This window comes from Oryzias melastigma, linkage group LG16 (genome assembly GCF_002922805.2).
Source record: "Oryzias melastigma strain HK-1 linkage group LG16, ASM292280v2, whole genome shotgun sequence".
Lineage (NCBI taxonomy): Eukaryota > Metazoa > Chordata > Actinopteri > Beloniformes > Adrianichthyidae > Oryzias > Oryzias melastigma.
The window spans coordinates 7,999,062-8,016,211 of NC_050527.1; the positions used below are offsets into that span (position 1 = coordinate 7,999,062).

Genomic DNA, 17,150 nt, shown 5'->3' on the forward strand with positions numbered 1-17,150 from the left:
GCGGCTCTGTGTCGACAGCACATCCAGTGATGTTCGTTTCAAGTAGCAGAAAAACGAGTTCTCTGTGAGGAGCACGGTGCAGTGAGCAGGAGACCATGCAAGAAAAAAAAAAAAAGAAATCTGTCTTTGCTAAGGGGTCACTGCAACTGTGTCTGCAGCTGTCACAGAAATTTGCCAACACAGCCACAGTCATAAAGTGTGGTGCAAACCCAGAGCCACTCTTCCAGCTCTAGTGGAAATGTGAGGACCCTCTGCAGACCCAATGCAGTGGCCACACATCCTCCTGCAGCTGGCTCTCTTTCTGCCGCTCTGGTTCATAGCCACACAAGCTGTTATGTGACTGCTGCTGTGCAGCCAAAATTCAGCTCCTGTTGGTTATGTACAGAAAATGTTGTAAAAAGAAAATGTCATGGAGGTCACAATAATACAACAGTATGTTAGATAGCAAAAAAATAAATAAATTTAAAGGCTGTGGAAAGCTGTCATATTCTTTGCCTTGTTGTATTTGGTCATTACATTTTCCATTAGCTATGCTTTCTCCAAAATAGCCTTTTCGTTTTTTTTCTTTTTTCTTCACAATATGTTTGCCATGTTCTTTTTGCACAAGTCGCAGCGGAGTATAAGATGCACAGGAGTATAAAATGCATTAGAGTATAAGTCACACCTAAGTATAAGACGCACGGAATGTAAATCACATTGGAGTATTAATTGAACCAGAGTTTAAGACGCATCCGAGTTTAAATCGAATCGGAGTGTAAGCCACACCAGAGTATAAGTCGCACCTGAGTATAAGTTGAACTGAAGTCTAAGTCTCACTGGAGTATAAGTCAAACTGGTGTATTAGTCTCACCCGAGTATTAATTAAACCAGAGTTTAAGACACACCAGAGTATAAGTCAAACTGAAGTGTAAGTCACATTGGAGTATAAGACGCACCGGAGTATAAGTCGAACTGAAGTGTAAGTCGCACTGGAGTATTAATTGAACCAGAGTTTAAGACGCACCGGAGTATAAGACTCACCGGAGTAAAAATTGAACCGGAGTGTAAGTCACAACGGCGTGTTAGTCGCACCGGAGTATAAGTCAAACTGGTGAACAAGTCTCACTGGAGTGTAAATCGCATCAGGGTATAAGACACACCGGAGTATAAAATGCTCCGGAGTATAAGTCACACTAAAGCATAACTGGAACCGGAGTGTAAGACGCACCACACTATAAGTCGAATATGGGTATAAGTCACACTGGGGTGCAATGGTGCTTTCACACTGAAAGCGGCAGGCGAGTCAAATTCGCATCTGCCGCCTCTCTTTTGACACCTGTCAAATTTAATGCTCAATGCCTTGCCACGGAGCAACTGCAGATTGTGTTCTGGAATTAATTTGTTGTCACATCATGGATTTGTTGAGTGAGCAGTTTGGGTTCATATGTTTTGGAGAATTCTACAGAGGCACCAGCAAGCACATCGCAGTGTTTGGTTTCACCACATTTTTCAGTCTCTCCAGGTGCTGTGTACTTCACTTGTGCAGTGAGAGCTGCGCCAGAGGGTCATTTTAAACGTTACTTCTGTCTGTCTGTAGTCCAGTTTGAGCTTGTGGACTCGTGGCGGATCTCCAGGCTTCTGGGCAGATAACCGCTGGCAGCTGGCAGGCAAGCAGAGCGAGCTCTGCTGCCCAGCGACCCGCAGCCTGGGTGGTAGACCTTAGTAGATCTGCAGCGCGCCTGGACAGCAGTGCTCGCTATGAGCGCCTGCCGCGTTGGGTGTGAAAGCACCAGAAGTCACACCGGAGTGTAAGTTGCACCAGAGTGTAAGTCACACCGGATTATAAATCGCAGGAGCAAAAAATGTCTAATCCAGAAGCAATTATACATGAGTCCCTCTGGAGTATGTCCCACTTTTGGGAGAAAAGTCTGTCGTTTCAGAACAAATCCACCAAGTCCAGCTGCATTCACCCTAAACATGATTCAAACATCAAACTTACATTTACCACCTCTTTTTCAGCACGCATCAAATTTGCATGCACTACCTCTTTTGACGCGGGTATAATTGCATGCCCAATGCTTGTCCAAAAATGTTTTCATAAACTAGACGCTCCTGTCATATGTAGGAGAAGCTACCATCATTTTTTTCCCTCATTGCTACTTGGAAGCATTGACTGTATATCTTATTTATCATGCACAGTGCAGAAGACATGGATGATATTGAGAGATCAGGTTTACGCTATTTTAAAAAGTTCTGCAAGATTTTCGGTTAGCATGTCTCCATATCTGGTTCATTAGATTTTTCTGTCTTTTGTTTTCTTATAGAGATTTTTACCTTTAGTAGCTGTGTCTAAACGACAGTGCTTTTATCTGTTCTTCCGTCTCTCAGTTTGATGACTTTCTCTTCCGCATCAGTCCGAGGGCGTAAACAATGAAAATATGATTAACTATGTTTCGAAGCAAATAAGAAAAATATCAAAGCTTAAGAGGAAAACAATCAGATTTTCTTGCATGTTTGTTTTGAACACTTCTTCTTCTGGCACCGTCAGTAGTAAATATTGCGACATACAGTGCCCTCTAGTGGTTGTTAGCAGAAACAACAGCTAAAGAGCAACCGGTTGTTAGTGGGAAAATAATAAATCTAAGAGCCTATTTGTCTAAAATCACAAATACGTCTTTCCTAAGTGCAAGTCTGCATATTCACTGGACATATCAACCCCTCCCACTCATGTTTCAAGCCTCTAAAAATGCGACTCACACCAACTCAGACCAATCACTGCCGACGGGTTAGAAAATGGCACCAGCGTATCAGGAAGCCACTTCGTGAGGATCGGAGATAAGGCATTTTCTATGGGTTACATCAACATCTCACTTTGTCCAGTGAAGCAATAAATGTCTATGGTCGCACCCCTGGCTAAACTATGAAAACATTTTACTCTGGAAAATACGGTATTTACCTCTTTTTCATGTTTGCAACCTATTTAAAGCATACATTTTAATTTTCAATATTTAAATTAAAGAGATCTAATATTTTGTTTTCCTTTTTTTTGCCTTTTCCTGTAGTAAAAATAAAAGAAAGTAGTGAGAACAATCCAGTTAAGTTGCCAGTCCCCAATAGATAAACAATTATCTTCAGTGCATGTAAACGCTTCATCAGCTGAAGATCCACTAAAGCAAACTTTGATCAATCCAAGCTTGATTTTTTTTATTATAACACAGAGGTTATGGAAAACATTGATTACTGGTAAAATTCATGCTCTATGCTGCCCCCACAAAAACTCTAGGTTATTGGCTTTTAAAATTTCAGACATTTTCATATATTATCCCTCCCAATGCCAACAGTCAATAGCTATTAATCACTGGCTGCAGACATTTGATGCAAATCAATAAGGAACAGCCCCTTCATTGCCTGTTGGGTAATTTTCTCCCAGATCTCATTAAAAGATGCCGGGCTAAGGAGAGGAGGGTCATGGGGAAAGAGGGGGGTGGAGGTGGACAGATGTTGGTACACTCAAGAGGAAAGTATGGGAGGGGAACTGTAAACATCACTGCAGCATAAAACAGAACTACAGTTGCATCAATAAAGCAGTTTATTCAAAAGAATATGTTACAATTTATTACAGTAAGCAATGCATCTTCTTTAAATGTAACAATTCAGCATGTTGAGAAACTTGTCTCTTTTCCCATTTTCCTCCTTTGAAGACTCTTTAAAAGAAGCTTTGCCGTACTTTACACGGTCGTAGTAAAAATAAATACATTGAAGTTTTACCACGTTCAGAACAGAGACAGAGAGAGACGTGTGGCGGTCAGCGGCTGACAACGTCAGACCCGGTTGGGTGGGCAAGGGAGAAAAAATCAGGAGTGCACGTTCAGCCTCTCAGCTAAAGGCTCAACGTGCTCAATTAAACCTCCTGCAGGCTCCCAGAGAGCTGTTTAAACTCATTAATCAACCTAAAATAGCTTTGGTGAGGAGCAGCTCAACAAGAACCTTTAGCGAGAACAACTGGTTTCAATTCACATTTCTCTCCTGGTCAGTAAAAGAATACCCGATACTAACTGAATAGAAGCCAAATATCTAATCAATTAGATTTATCTGCATAATAATGATATTATTGTATCCCAATGATGTTGCATCACTTGGATAATAGTAGAATCAACAGATTTATATTATTCTTGCTGAACAAAGTCAGCCTCTACAACATGTAAAAGCAGTCGCTACTTAATTTATAAAAAGGTTTTTAAAGAAAAACACTCAAACAGAACCACAATTAATAAATGAAGTGTCAAAATTACATTCTTTGAGTCAAATTTTGTAATTTAAAGTTGGATTCTGTAATTTGTAAGGAACACTGTATTTCTTTTAAATCTCAGTTTATTTCACCTTTTTTACATCTCAGATGAACATTTTCTTTTGTTTGAATCAGTTTAAAGAGAATAATTACCTTCATATCATTTGATTCCATCACAGTAATATAGTCAGCTAGAAAGCCTTTAGTGTCTGAGAGCTGCATTTATCTTGTAATACAGGGATGAAACTCATTTCTTTACTGAGAGAGCCTCGCCCCACTTAGCCTGAATCCTCAGTAGATGACGCCAAAGTATCAGACACACAGATAATACTGTTGCATGAAAATTCCACTTGAATTAGAAGCCTATTATAAATCCTGTAGGGAAATTCAAGAGACAAAGTAATAACTGTGGCCCAGAGAGACAGAAGGAAGAGAAGGACTCCTACTGTCTGTTCTGGGTAATGAACAGAAAACAGAAAGTCACTTGAGCTCCACAACACCCTGATAAATGTTAACTGCATGGATTCTTCACATAATACTGTCAGTACACACAAAATTTACCTTATTCCAGTTTTTAGTGCACATGAGCACTTTTTCAATTTAAATAAATTGAAATGCTTCTTACAGTCAGATAAAGTGCAAGATTTGTTCAAACTCTTCAGTTGTTCCCTGAACGCGAAAATAAATCTAATCGATAACGAGAGGACGTCGTCTGTAACTCTAGCATCTTTTAGCATCATCTGAAAAGTTTTTAAGATTCAAACTTAATGGTGTTTTAGTGTAACAGGATTTTGCAGTAATGTAAGCCCCTTTCAGACATTTGTCAATGCCCTAAATAAATACAAGAAAAGTTTAAACCTTTGAGTTGCAGAAGCTGAAAGTCCTTTTTTTCTGTGCTATAAATCAACTTTTTCTCTTCCTAAAATTGACTAACATTCTTCATACGCAGCATGCTCACTATTATATCATGTTTTTTTTACAATGACAAACTGTTAGTAAATTATCATGAGAAGCTGTGAATCCTGAGTGGCAAATAAACGGCAAACCTTTTACTCAAATGAAGGAATGCCAACAGTTGAACCCACAAACTCATTAATGTTAAGTATCACATGTCTGAAAAGGGCTTCATTACAGTTTTTTTTTCAGGGAAAACTTCTATCCACAAGCAAACGACAAAACACTCTAATCTGTTAACGGAAATGAAAATATCTCCCAGTGTTTTGGAATCCCTTTTTAGTGGGCATGTTTGTCTGATAACAGGAGTGATGGGACACAGATCAGACACAAAGAAACAGCCTTTGTCAGTCATAGATTCTGCAAGTTCTCCCACTTAAGAAGTCTGTAATATTTATCTCAGAAATACTTTAACTGCTAGTGGACGAATGTAGAAAAACAATCCAAGAAATCACTTTTTTTAAAAGAATATATTTGTAAAATGATGCAGAAAACAAGTATTTAGCTCCTAAAAACAGATGACTGTTGCAGTAGTAAGAGAACCATACCCACTGTGAAGCATGGGGGTGGAAACATCATAATTCTGGGCTACTGTACATCAAAGGGGACAAGAAAACTAATTTGTATGAAGGGTATTGTAACTAATGAGGTGAGATTTTGTATAAAAACCTCCTTCGATCAGTGAAAACATTTAAAATAAAATGTGTCTGGATCCTCCAGCATAACGATAATCCCAAACAGATCACCTGGGTAAAAAAGGAGTGGCTACAAAGAATGGATTTCAAGGTTTTGGAGTGACTTAGCCAGCCTCTGGACCTCAACCAATTAGAAAATCCGTGGAGGGAGTTTTAAGTCCCTGTTGCTCAGCAACAACCTCCAAAAGCTCTTGAGAAGATCTGCATGGAAGAATGGACCAAAATAGCAGCTACAATGTAAACGTGGTGGAAACCATCAGGGAACCTTTGAACCAGGGTTACATTAAAAGTATTGGGATGAACTTTTATTATTGACCAAATACTTGCTGCCTGCACCATTATACAAATAAAAACAAAACAATATAATTTCTTGGATTATTATTATTTTTTTCAGTTTCTCTGCAGACCTCTCGTCTTTTTAAGTGAAACCACTTGCAGAATAAGAGATTAACAAATATTTTATAGTAATGCATTCTCACTCCCAACTAGTCATATATGGACATATGATTCGGGCCCCTTACAAACATTTTTTGACATTTTGGGTGTCCCTAACTTGTCGCCCAAACCATACAACCACATGAGTTAAAAGTGAGAATGTGTAGTTTAGTCATATTGTAACTGCAATCACCAGATCTAATGTGTTAGTATGCATTTCATTAATCTGCTAACAATAAACTCTGGAGTAAATGTTTCTTGTCAGATTTCTTTGTGTGTTTGCAGGGACTGAGACTTCCTTTCTGTCATGTAGTTTGAGGTTAGCCATGACCAGCATGTCAGAGCCGTCCTACCAAGGTTACAGATCTGTAAATTCCATTACACGCTTCCGCTGTCCTTCACTTATACCCTATAAAGATAAAATAGCCGTTTCCGTTTACATATCAGTCATTTTGGAATCATTCCCTTTTTTCTTTTTCACATTCTGAGACACAAAAAAATAACCTCAACCTCATGAACAAATGCACATGCAGGAAGAAATGTGGGAGAAATCTGGGTTTGTTAATCAAATATCTAAAGATCAGATGACATTAATCTGATTTAGGATTCAGATCATGGTTTTTAACATGATCGCTTGAATAATCTGATTACTCAAGAAGCCGGCTAAAGATCAGATTTTTGGTGCGAGTGTGAACCGCCGTTCCTTCTTTGACTGCTTTTACCTTCTTCTGTTAGTACATTGCTAATTTCACAGAACGTCAAGTTTCATTTTCAGAAAAAAAAACAAAAAAAAATGAAAGAAAGAAATGAAAGAAAGCTTGCATGAATCCATCGCTTTGAGTCAATCATCGCTCAAACTCTAAAGTTAGTCTTCTTTCCAGTCATGTAGCCTTTTAGTCCCTTTTCTTTTATGTCCTCTCCTGGACTGATGGGATGCTTGCTGGCTCGCATGTAGGTGGAGCTTCTTCTATTGTGGTAAATGGAGTGTAAATGACGTCTTCATAATTAACAGCCAAGTGCTGCCGGGGCAAGGTCAGGGCCCAAACGCTGCTGTTACCAGATCGCCTCTGTCGCTAAGAGGCGATGATCTCCCTCCCTACGTGCCTCCATCCCTTCTGTGCCTCAGCAGCTGGAAAATATTCTGCAACAGAAACAGTGGCTAAACTAAGACGAGCAAACTTGCACAGAAAAAAAAGAGCAAGAAACACTAAATGAAACCTGAAAGTTATTGATTGGTGCACGGGACAGAGGCAGGCAAAGCCTTACCTTTCCACACATACCATCTTTACTGCAGTTCTTGTTGTCCTTATCTGTGGCTTCTTCTTCTACCTGCACATATGAAAGCAAACTTTGAATAACAAACACAAGCGCAGAGGGAAATGTGAGATAGGGGTTTGCATTTACCTCCTTCCTCCACTTCAGCTCACAAAAGATTCTCTCAAAGCACTCGTGCATGTAGTTGAACTGCACATCGTCGATGCACAAAGGGGAAAAAGAGAAACACCTTAATACATTGTTTCTTTAAAAAAATGTATTTTTTTTCCTCCTGCTTTAGAAAAAGATGTTTTTAAACTTACATAAGGTGTGAATATCTTCACCCAACGTGGTTTCTTTTCACCTCTTGCATATTCGAAGCAGAAGGCCATGCCCTCTTCATCCGTGTCCCACCTCTGCATCTCCCCCCAGTCGAATGCAATGACCTGGTTCTGGGGGTTATGGAGACTTTAGTCCATTTACAAAAAAAACTAAAAACAAAAACACCCAGTGGGACTTGCCTCCAGTGTGCCCTCTTCCGTGCAGGCGTGCAGCTTGAAGTGCTGTATACTGATGGCTGTGATTACGTGGCCTTTACGGCGAGAGTCGCAGGAACAGTGAGGGAATATGATCTCATTGTAGCCTTCACAACTCCTCAACAGATTCAGATACTGAGGGGGGAAAGGGATGAGTTAAAACTGTAAAGTGTAGATGAGAAGGAAATAAAATAAATATCTAAGTTGCTTTATGTCAATGAGATCAGAAGAGTCTGAAGATATTTTCCCACCAAAAGGGCGTGGTAGCAGTCGGGGAAGTTTCCGAATCCTCACAAACACAAGTCTTAACACCACCCTTTAGAAAAGTGTTGGTTTGGATGAGACAGAAGGCCCATTGCAGCTCTGTTTGTGCACTTGCAGTAACCCTGCTCCTACCTTGTCAATTTTACTTTTGTACTTTTGTGGTGGAAACACAAGCGTTAGACTGAGGAGACATTTTTAATTTCTAAAAACAACAGGGCTGTGCCCTTTGGATCCAAATCCATTTCCCACAGTGGGCATCACTAATCTTCAGGCTGAATGTAATCTCAGGAATAACTTTTCTTCAAAGATGAATCTAGAGAAAAGTGTGGGAAAAAAAATCCTTAAACTGATTTAATAGATATGATTGGTAAGGCTGACCGTGGCCATTTTCTTCTGTTCTGCGAGTTTTTGCAGCTGGTAGGACTTCTGTTCAGCTTTGACAAATCCTTTCTTCGCGTCGTCAACAGCCTGCAACAGAAAAGAGAAAGATGACTTAATGCAAAGACGATGCAGCATGAAAGGAATCGACTCATTCATGCACACACCTGATGGAAGAAGTAGCTGACGGCGAGCTGGTTATCGTTGAGCAGAATCTCTTCTTCTGTGGTGAAGAGCCACTTACGCAAGGTGAGGCAGGTTCCAGGGATGGCTGAGGTATAGTTCTGTACATACAGTTTGTGGGGGAACTCATTGGGCGCGAGCTTACGCACTGCAGTAAAAAAAAAGAAAAACCATCTTGAAAAAAATGAATCATTGTTAAAATATTTGTATTTTAAAGAAAAATGAAGTTACAGAGTTGCTACAGACAGCTGCGATTTTGGAAAAAGGATAATCAACTTTCCTTGGCAGTGGAGTGTAAAGTATTGTTTTGCTTTGTTATAATCCCCTTAAATACTAGGATTTCTTTTTCACAAAGCTAGGGCTTTTTTTAAGGAAATGCAGCAAAACTGCTACAGACAGCTGATGTGTCTGACTCCCCCACCGGATGATGATTATTTATACTAACTCTGGAAATCAACCCTCCAACCTCACAACAGCCACTTCTATGACATAGTTTGTGTACTTAAAAACACCTTCCACACAGGGGAAGCCATGCCTTTGTCAGGAGTAAATGGCATTTCAAAGGATGAGTTTTAATCTTTATTTTTGCTTTTCTTTGTCCACAGTGAATACACTTCATAGGTAGTCAATTTAGTGACGCAGATCTGGCAACAAAAATCTCCTTCTAACAGTTTTAATCGAATAGTTTTTCAAGTTTTCAAGTACAAACCATTTTTTTGTTTTTAAAGTTCCACTTCGATCGTCTTTTGATCTATTTTAAAAGCGTTCCCAGTGGTGTTAATCATGATGATGCAGTTTTTAGCCAAGATTCCAAAAACGTGTGTTTTTTAGGACATAGGCTATGTTCAAATTCCCACCATAATCCCTAACCACAAAAAAACGATATAGTGCAGGACTATCTATTTTAGTTTTTTTTTTACGGCAAGTATGAAGTCACCAATTCCATAAAGTGAAAACCGAATCATTACAAGGATTTTATGACTTTTATTTGTGCCTCTAGTGTGTTCTGATGATGAAAACGTTGATGGTTTTAAAAAAAAAAAAAAAAATTGAAATACATAATTTTGAAAAAAATGTTCAAACTTAATGCATTGTGGTCTATTTTCGCCAATGTAGTTAGCATCGATGCACACTGGTTTTTCGCAAAGACTTCTGGGAAATTTCTAGGACACTTAATTTTGGAATTGTAGACTCGGACAGCCCTATAAAACTCACTGTATAGTCAATTATATAGCAAATAGTGAAGGAATTCGGACATAGCCATAGTTTCTGCAGAGCGGCAGTGGTTCATTGGAAATTCACTTGTGAGCTGTGGGCGGGACTATCTGCGTGGAGCGACCCCACCCCCGCTTCCTCTCCTTGTTGCTGAGAGCTCAGAGTAAGGAACTTGTGACCCGCCTAGTGTATTTTTATTTTACAAATAAGCTCTTTTTCAAACTATATTTTTTCGTTCTTTCCTGATTCACAGCAATATAAATAAAGATATTTAAAAAATTTCAATTTCCAAATTGATTTTCTTTATACGTGTCCTCTATTACCAGAAAAATGCTACAAGAACATGTAAAAACAAACAAACAAAAATTGTTTTATTGGAGTGGGTCTATAAATACTTTATTAATTTGTTTTAATTTTTACTACACAATGATAAAACTCTGCCAAACTAATATGTAAATATCTTCCACAGGTTGTGCTTTTATACAGATTCATATACATATTAGCGCTAAAATTAGGCCATTCAAAAACCCTTTTTCCTCTTCTGCTTAATGTCTTTACTCACCAAATGTGTGGTTAATGACCTCAAACAGAGCAAAGTAGCTGGCTGTGACGCTGTCCATCCCAAGTTTCATAACCACAGCCTGAAAAAAAAGGTCAAATTAGGGTCAAAGAGTCCCATCCAAGGAGAAGCTCAACATCTGTGTGTGTTTTTTACCTGATACACTTGGTCTGTTGTAGAGTTTTTGCGAACTCTCACTGTGAGTGTAGTTTTATCAGGCATCGCTATTCTCAACTCCACATCGGACACCCCGTTATAATTCTTTGCAGAAGAAAAGGAAAGATGAGCAGCTGGTAGATGATAAAAAACATAGATGAGTGCATAAATGTCCACTTTTCTACTCACCTCATCTGATTCAGACAAAAATTCCTGCATAATTTCACTTTCTCCTATTACCCGTACTGAGCACACTGTGGAAAAACATAATATATGGAGTTCAAATTATTTTTTTTTATTTTAAATACAACTATAAATGCAATATTTACATAAGTGTTAAAAGAAAAAAGTGACCTTTCTCCAAGTATTCCTCCAGGCCTCTGCGCCGTGCATCCAGCTGCTGCTCCGACAGTGAAAACGGCCATTTCCCAGGCAGCTTCGGAAATGTAAAAGTGGCGAATTCCCTCTTCAAGTTTTGGTGCAAAATAACAAATTCCCGGTAGCGCTTGGAACACAGTTGTCTGCCTGCCATGTAGACGTTGTAGACCTGCAAGACAAGGAGGCTTCAAAGTAAGAGAAATTACATGAACAGAGACGACCTCAACAGTTTGTTGGATCCATCAGTAACTTCCATACTGGAATCATCCGCCTCAGTTTGAATAGCAATGACTTGATTTCTGCTTCCTGTAATCCCTGCTCGCTCATTGACCTTCATCCTAATCTCAGGCTTTACTTTATGTTTCCAGACACCCATGTGAGCTGTGTACCCACCACAAACTTTTCACTGTTGAGCTCAGTGTGTTTGTAGCTGGGGATGGAGATGGGAACGGCTTGCTTGTCGGAGTAGTCATAACAGGACTGGGCCGATCCATCGTCGCCGAGATCCAGACAGTCGGCCTCCTGCGGCGGCACGGACAGCACGGTGAGCACCAGCTCTTTCTCGCCGGCGCGGATCAGATCCACCACCTGCTTGTGCGTAGCCCCTTCCACGTTCACACCATTGCTGTCAACGGAAATAGAGATGAACATGTTAGAGTAGAAGCAGTTTATCTCGTCGGTTTTAAAGTCCCACTCAGATCATCTTTTGATCTGCAGTAAAAATCTACTGTGTGCCGTTTTCAGCCAAAATTTAAAAAAATCCTGTCATTTTCTAGAACATAGAACAGCTGTAGTTCATTAGAAATTTGCCTCAGAGATGTGGTGGGACTGCTAGTAAGCCTGCCTCCATTTCCCATCATCCATTTGTTTAGAGTGTCTTCCTCTAGCTTACAGCCTTTAACAATCCCAATAAACAGAAATGGCGAACACTAATGGAGCAATCCAGCAGTACAGTTTAGAGCCAGATGTCAGCTCAGACGAGGAAAGAAGAGATGGATCTGTATGTCTGCAAGTGGAAATATCAGAATGGAGCGGAGCAGGGAGCTGTGGCCTATTCAACATATTTTATACAAAACAAATTCGCTCTTTTGCTTATAGCATTTTTTGTCTGTTCCTGATACACAACAATTTCAATAAAGAAATACTCAGATATACAATTTTAAGCTTAATTTTATTCAATTATGTGAAAAATGAATTTCTCTATTTTCTTTGGATTACGTCTTTATTGTTTTATAGCAAGACCAAATATAGTAAAAAAATCAATTATTAATTTAAATAATTTTTCCTTCAACATTGTTTTGGCTTTCACGTGTTCTCTTGAACCCAAGAGCACCTATGGTGATGTCAGTGTAAAAGAATAACATCAATAATGTGTTATGTGGTCCACTTGGTTTGTAGTATATTCCATTTAATTTATTATTTATTTATTTTTTTTGGAAAAATGGCTCTGGGTTCCTATGTAACAAGTATAGCTGAGCAACAGCAAAACTGGGTGTAGGCCTTTTGGCAGCCATGTGTTAAAGTGTTAATGACAGAGTCACAGCAAACTCACTCATAGTTAATAACCCTGAACAGCCACGGTGCCTCCTGGAAAAGGTCTTCTGTGCAACATGTTGATACTTCTTAGAAACAGCTCCAATGTTTCTCTAGCTCGTAAATAATGAGAGAATTTAAATAATGAAAATAGATGGATTTTGTGTTTTAAATTTATGGAGGAAAACGTGCACCACTGCTAACAATGTTCAACAGAAACATCCCCAAATATTACATTACAGAATAATATCATTGGATCTTGTGATTGCTGACAAACACCAGCCCATTTCTACGCTGAAATCTAGTAGGTTTTAATACAATGTTTGCAATACTAACTCCATGTTAAAGAATATTTCTATTATTGTTTTGATGGTTATCGTACAAAGCAGAGCCTTTTGCACTTAAATAGATAAAAATAATCAGAAATAGCTCGGCTATTTAGGACAGGATTTGTTTCACGGACTACTGAAAGCTCATCTGTTAGGTCAGCAAGTATGTCATGGCAGGGCTTATGTTGGCTGCATGTCAGAACTAAAAAGCTCAGAGGCTCCTAATAACTACAGGAAAGAGACAGCTAGACAAGAGAGTGTAATCAAGAGAAGTGAGGCCTTGTATAGTGAAGCTGAGGTTGAGCCCTGGAAAGAAGACACGACTATGTTGATGCATTTAGCCAATGAATAATAAGAGGGGAAAAGAAAAGTCATCTTACATTTACCGCTGGGTGATAAGTTATCTTACAGAAACAAAAGGGTGCATACAGGGCAAAATATCACAAGATCATAAGCATTTATAGACATTTAACTGGCACCAAGGGAACTACTTAAAATGCCCCTGCAACCCATCTCTTCTTTTTTTTCTTCAGGCCCATCTATTTTCCTTTTTACTAGCTCCTCAGTTGCTTCAATAAATGCTATTAGAAAATGACTTAAAACTACAAGAAATAATCCATGAAATAATGGGAATCTTTGGCATAAAATGTTACACAATATACTGTTCTCCATTCATGCATCTTTAATCCATTGCAAGTACACAAGGTGTAAATATACTGTTCACTATTGGATCTACTTTCTCTCATCTTCATCTTCTATTGGACTCAAGCCAGATTAGTTTGTTGGACGACGAACCACAGTACCACTTATGGTACCCTTGGTAGTGTGGGCAGGTACCAAGTCCTCAGAGAAAATAAAACCTGCATCTCCATATAGGAGAAGAGAGCATTATGTACTCCTGCAATGACTGTAAACTTCAGAAAATAGTGAACCAACAGCAGCAGATGACAAACCATCATGGAAAGCGGAACCTTCACTCTGGACTTCTGTGTCTCTCCACACTCAGAGACCATAAATTCAAATTGAGTGCAACATTTTCTTTCATCTGAAAGAGGACCTATGAGAAACAATCCAGTTTCATTTCCCCCATGAGCTCATGTGAGATCCTTCTGATGTCTCTGGTTCAGGAGTGGCTTGACACAAGTATATTTGTATTCATTTGTCTGTGTGTGGTGGCTCTTGACGCACTGACTCCAGACTAAGTGCACTCCTTGTGATGCTACCCCAATACTTAAATGCCTTTCACTTGAAAATCCTCTCAAGTCGGTGGTTATTCTTGTTGCTGGCACACTTTTTTTTTTGTTCACTCAATTTTCTGCTAATATGCTTTGATACAGAACTCTGTGAACAACCTGCTTGTTTGACAATGACCTTTAGTGGCCTGCAATCTTAAAATACCCCATCATATTCTGGATTTACTGAAGTTAGGCATATCAAATAAAAGCTCTACAAGGTGAAGTAAGAATTAATGCTTTTAGAGGAACCTGGGACAGAAAAAAAATCAGATAAGATATATGTCTAAATGCATATTTGAATGAATAATTTCCCAGAAATAATGAGTATTCTGAAAACATGCTTGGATACAGCACTGTAAACAACCTACTAGTTTGGAAATGACCTTTAGTGGCCTGTATCATAAACTTTCACATCATATTCTGCATTTACTGACTTGAGTCATATCAAATAAAGACCATATAAGGTGGAGTAAGGATTGATGCTTTTAGAAGAACATGGGACAAGAATGAATGAAATAAATAAATAAAAAAAACTATTTGCACGTAATCAGGGCGGGGTTAGGGTTACAGTTTGGCTTAAAATATGTGTGGGCAATGTGCATTTTTACGTGTTTCCAGCAGGAATTTCCATCAGCTTTTTGCTGGTTACATGTAAGTAGATGGGAATAACATCAGCCTGAGAAATATGTACAAATTATGGAGCCATGGACATAAAAATCCCCAAATTACAAATAAAGTGTACCCTGAAATTATTATTTTGTGGACATAGTTTAGTATATTGTGGGGAAAAAAAAGCATTTTCGTGCGGAAATTAACATTTAGAGAACATAAATGTGTAGACAGACATTCATATTTTGTGATCACAAATTAATATATTTGGTAGTCACAAAGTAGCAGGAACTGATGATGTACTAAAATACTAATTTGTGACCACAAAATGTTATGTTGTGCCAAAAAATAAATAAAATTTGCCAGCAAAACGCTAATTTGTGCTAACAAAAATATTAAATTGTGGCCACAAAAGACCAATTTGTGCCATCAAAAAATACTAAATCGTGCCAACAAAAATACAAATATGTGGCCACAATTTGTGCCAATAAATAAAAATAAATTGTTCCCACAAAAGACAAATTTGTGCCATCAAAAATGCTAACTTGTGCAAACAAGAACACTAAATTGTGGTCACAAAAGATCAATTTGTGCCATCAAATAATACTAATTTGTGCCAACAAAAATACTAAATTATGGTCACAAAAAACCAATTTGTGCCATCAAAAATTTTTTAATCTGTGCCAACAAAACATACTGATATATGCCAACAAAAATACAAAATTGTGCCCACAAGGGACCAATTTGAGCACACAAAATACTACTTTGTGGCCACATTTCTATTATTTAATTCAAGGGAACTGTATATGTTTTAAATGTCATGTCCAGGCACCTATACCAAATATATATGTGCATGATTAATTCCTCATCAATTATGATTTTAAGAAAATACCCGGTTACAGAAACTCCTATTTGATCAAAGCGGTGTGCCCAAGCAGCCAATCAGAAAGTAGATTTTTAAAAGGAAAAAATAAATAAATCTAATCTCTTAGACAGTGAATGCACCTCTTCCGTTTTACAGCAACTTCTGCCAAACGCACGACCGGATCGGATTGGATTGGATCACTCGTGATGACAATGAGTTGTACGCCGTGCGCTCTTCTCCATAGCAACAGAGTCTAACATCGGCACGCAGGTTTCACGCACACTAACAACGCCAGCTTGGACTGCAAATCAGTGCGAAAATGGCAAACCGAGAGCAATCAATGCAGTCAATAAAGACGAGGAGATGTGGGAGTTCAAATCAAGCTAAAAACAAGGGGCGTTTGTGTGTCCGGCACATTGTGGGAATTTCTAATGATTCCTGAATCTCTCCATTGACACACACAGACCTCCCTTTCATTAGAATGAACTGCCTTCACAGCTAGGGTTGATGGTGGCAGGTCGGTGTGTCCCCTTTTAGCAAATAAGGATGCTCCAAATCGTTATTTGGCCTTATTTATCGTCTAAATGTTACACCTTTTAACGTAAAAGAAAACACAAGTTGTGACCTTAGAGTTGAGTGAAAGTAGAAAGCACTTACACCTCCAGGATCCTGTCACCCTTGGAGATGCCTGCTCTGTCAGCGGCTCCCCCCGGTAGGACGGCACTAACGTGCTGCAGTGGCGCGTACAGTTCCCCGTTAATGCTTCGGAGCTGCCCTCCTTCACTAACTTGTCCCCGGACATTGAAACCGTAGCCCGAGTCCGACTTCACAATGCGAACCAGCCGTGGGCCCGACGTAACCGTAGCTGGTGTCTGGCAACCTCCGCCGGCGTCTGGGGTAACGTTCCCGCTATCCGCGCCGCTGCAGGATGAAGGGTGAGGCAGCGGAGGGACCGGCGAACAAATGTCTTGTCCCTCGACGTCCGCCATCATTTAATTATAGTTGTTTCATCCGCTCCCACTCGGTTGACAACAAATACCATAGAAACATTGGCTGCAGTTGCAGGCTAATCAAGTTAGCTAGCTAACTGACTGTTATGTCCCGGAAAAAGCCGAAACCTCACGATGTTTTCCGATGCAGTTTTTTTAGAGCCCAGTAGGGGGCGTTTGCCGCATGGATATATTTTTCAGCTCCTCTCCTTGTCGAGTGACTATGTGGAAGAGGATTTAGGCCATGGAGACAAAAATAAACCAAAGGCCAAATTATTATGGCCCGCAGCATCAGGTACTGATGGCAAGGACCATA

General features: G+C 39.3%; 1 protein-coding gene across 2 annotated transcripts; it reads right to left on the reverse strand.

Annotated features, from left to right (window-relative positions):
- Positions 1-3,550: 3,550 nt before the first annotated feature.
- Positions 3,551-16,973, reverse strand: snx27b (sorting nexin 27b). Of its 2 annotated transcripts, none has more exons than XM_024267552.1 (13): positions 16,503-16,973; positions 11,668-11,899; positions 11,251-11,443; positions 11,086-11,150; positions 10,897-11,001; positions 10,744-10,822; positions 8,951-9,114; positions 8,784-8,873; positions 8,127-8,276; positions 7,929-8,057; positions 7,756-7,815; positions 7,632-7,680; positions 3,551-7,492 (listed from the first exon to the last, which is right to left on the reverse strand). In XM_024267552.1, the coding sequence occupies exons 1-13, from the start codon at positions 16,835-16,837 to the stop codon at positions 7,425-7,427; spliced, it is 1,719 nt and encodes a 572-aa protein (XP_024123320.1). In that variant the 5' UTR covers positions 16,838-16,973; the 3' UTR covers positions 3,551-7,424. The 2 variants fall into 2 exon arrangements, with proteins under 2 accessions (XP_024123320.1, XP_024123321.1); XM_024267553.1 differs by having other exon boundaries at positions 7,618-7,680.
- Positions 16,974-17,150: the final 177 nt, after the last annotated feature.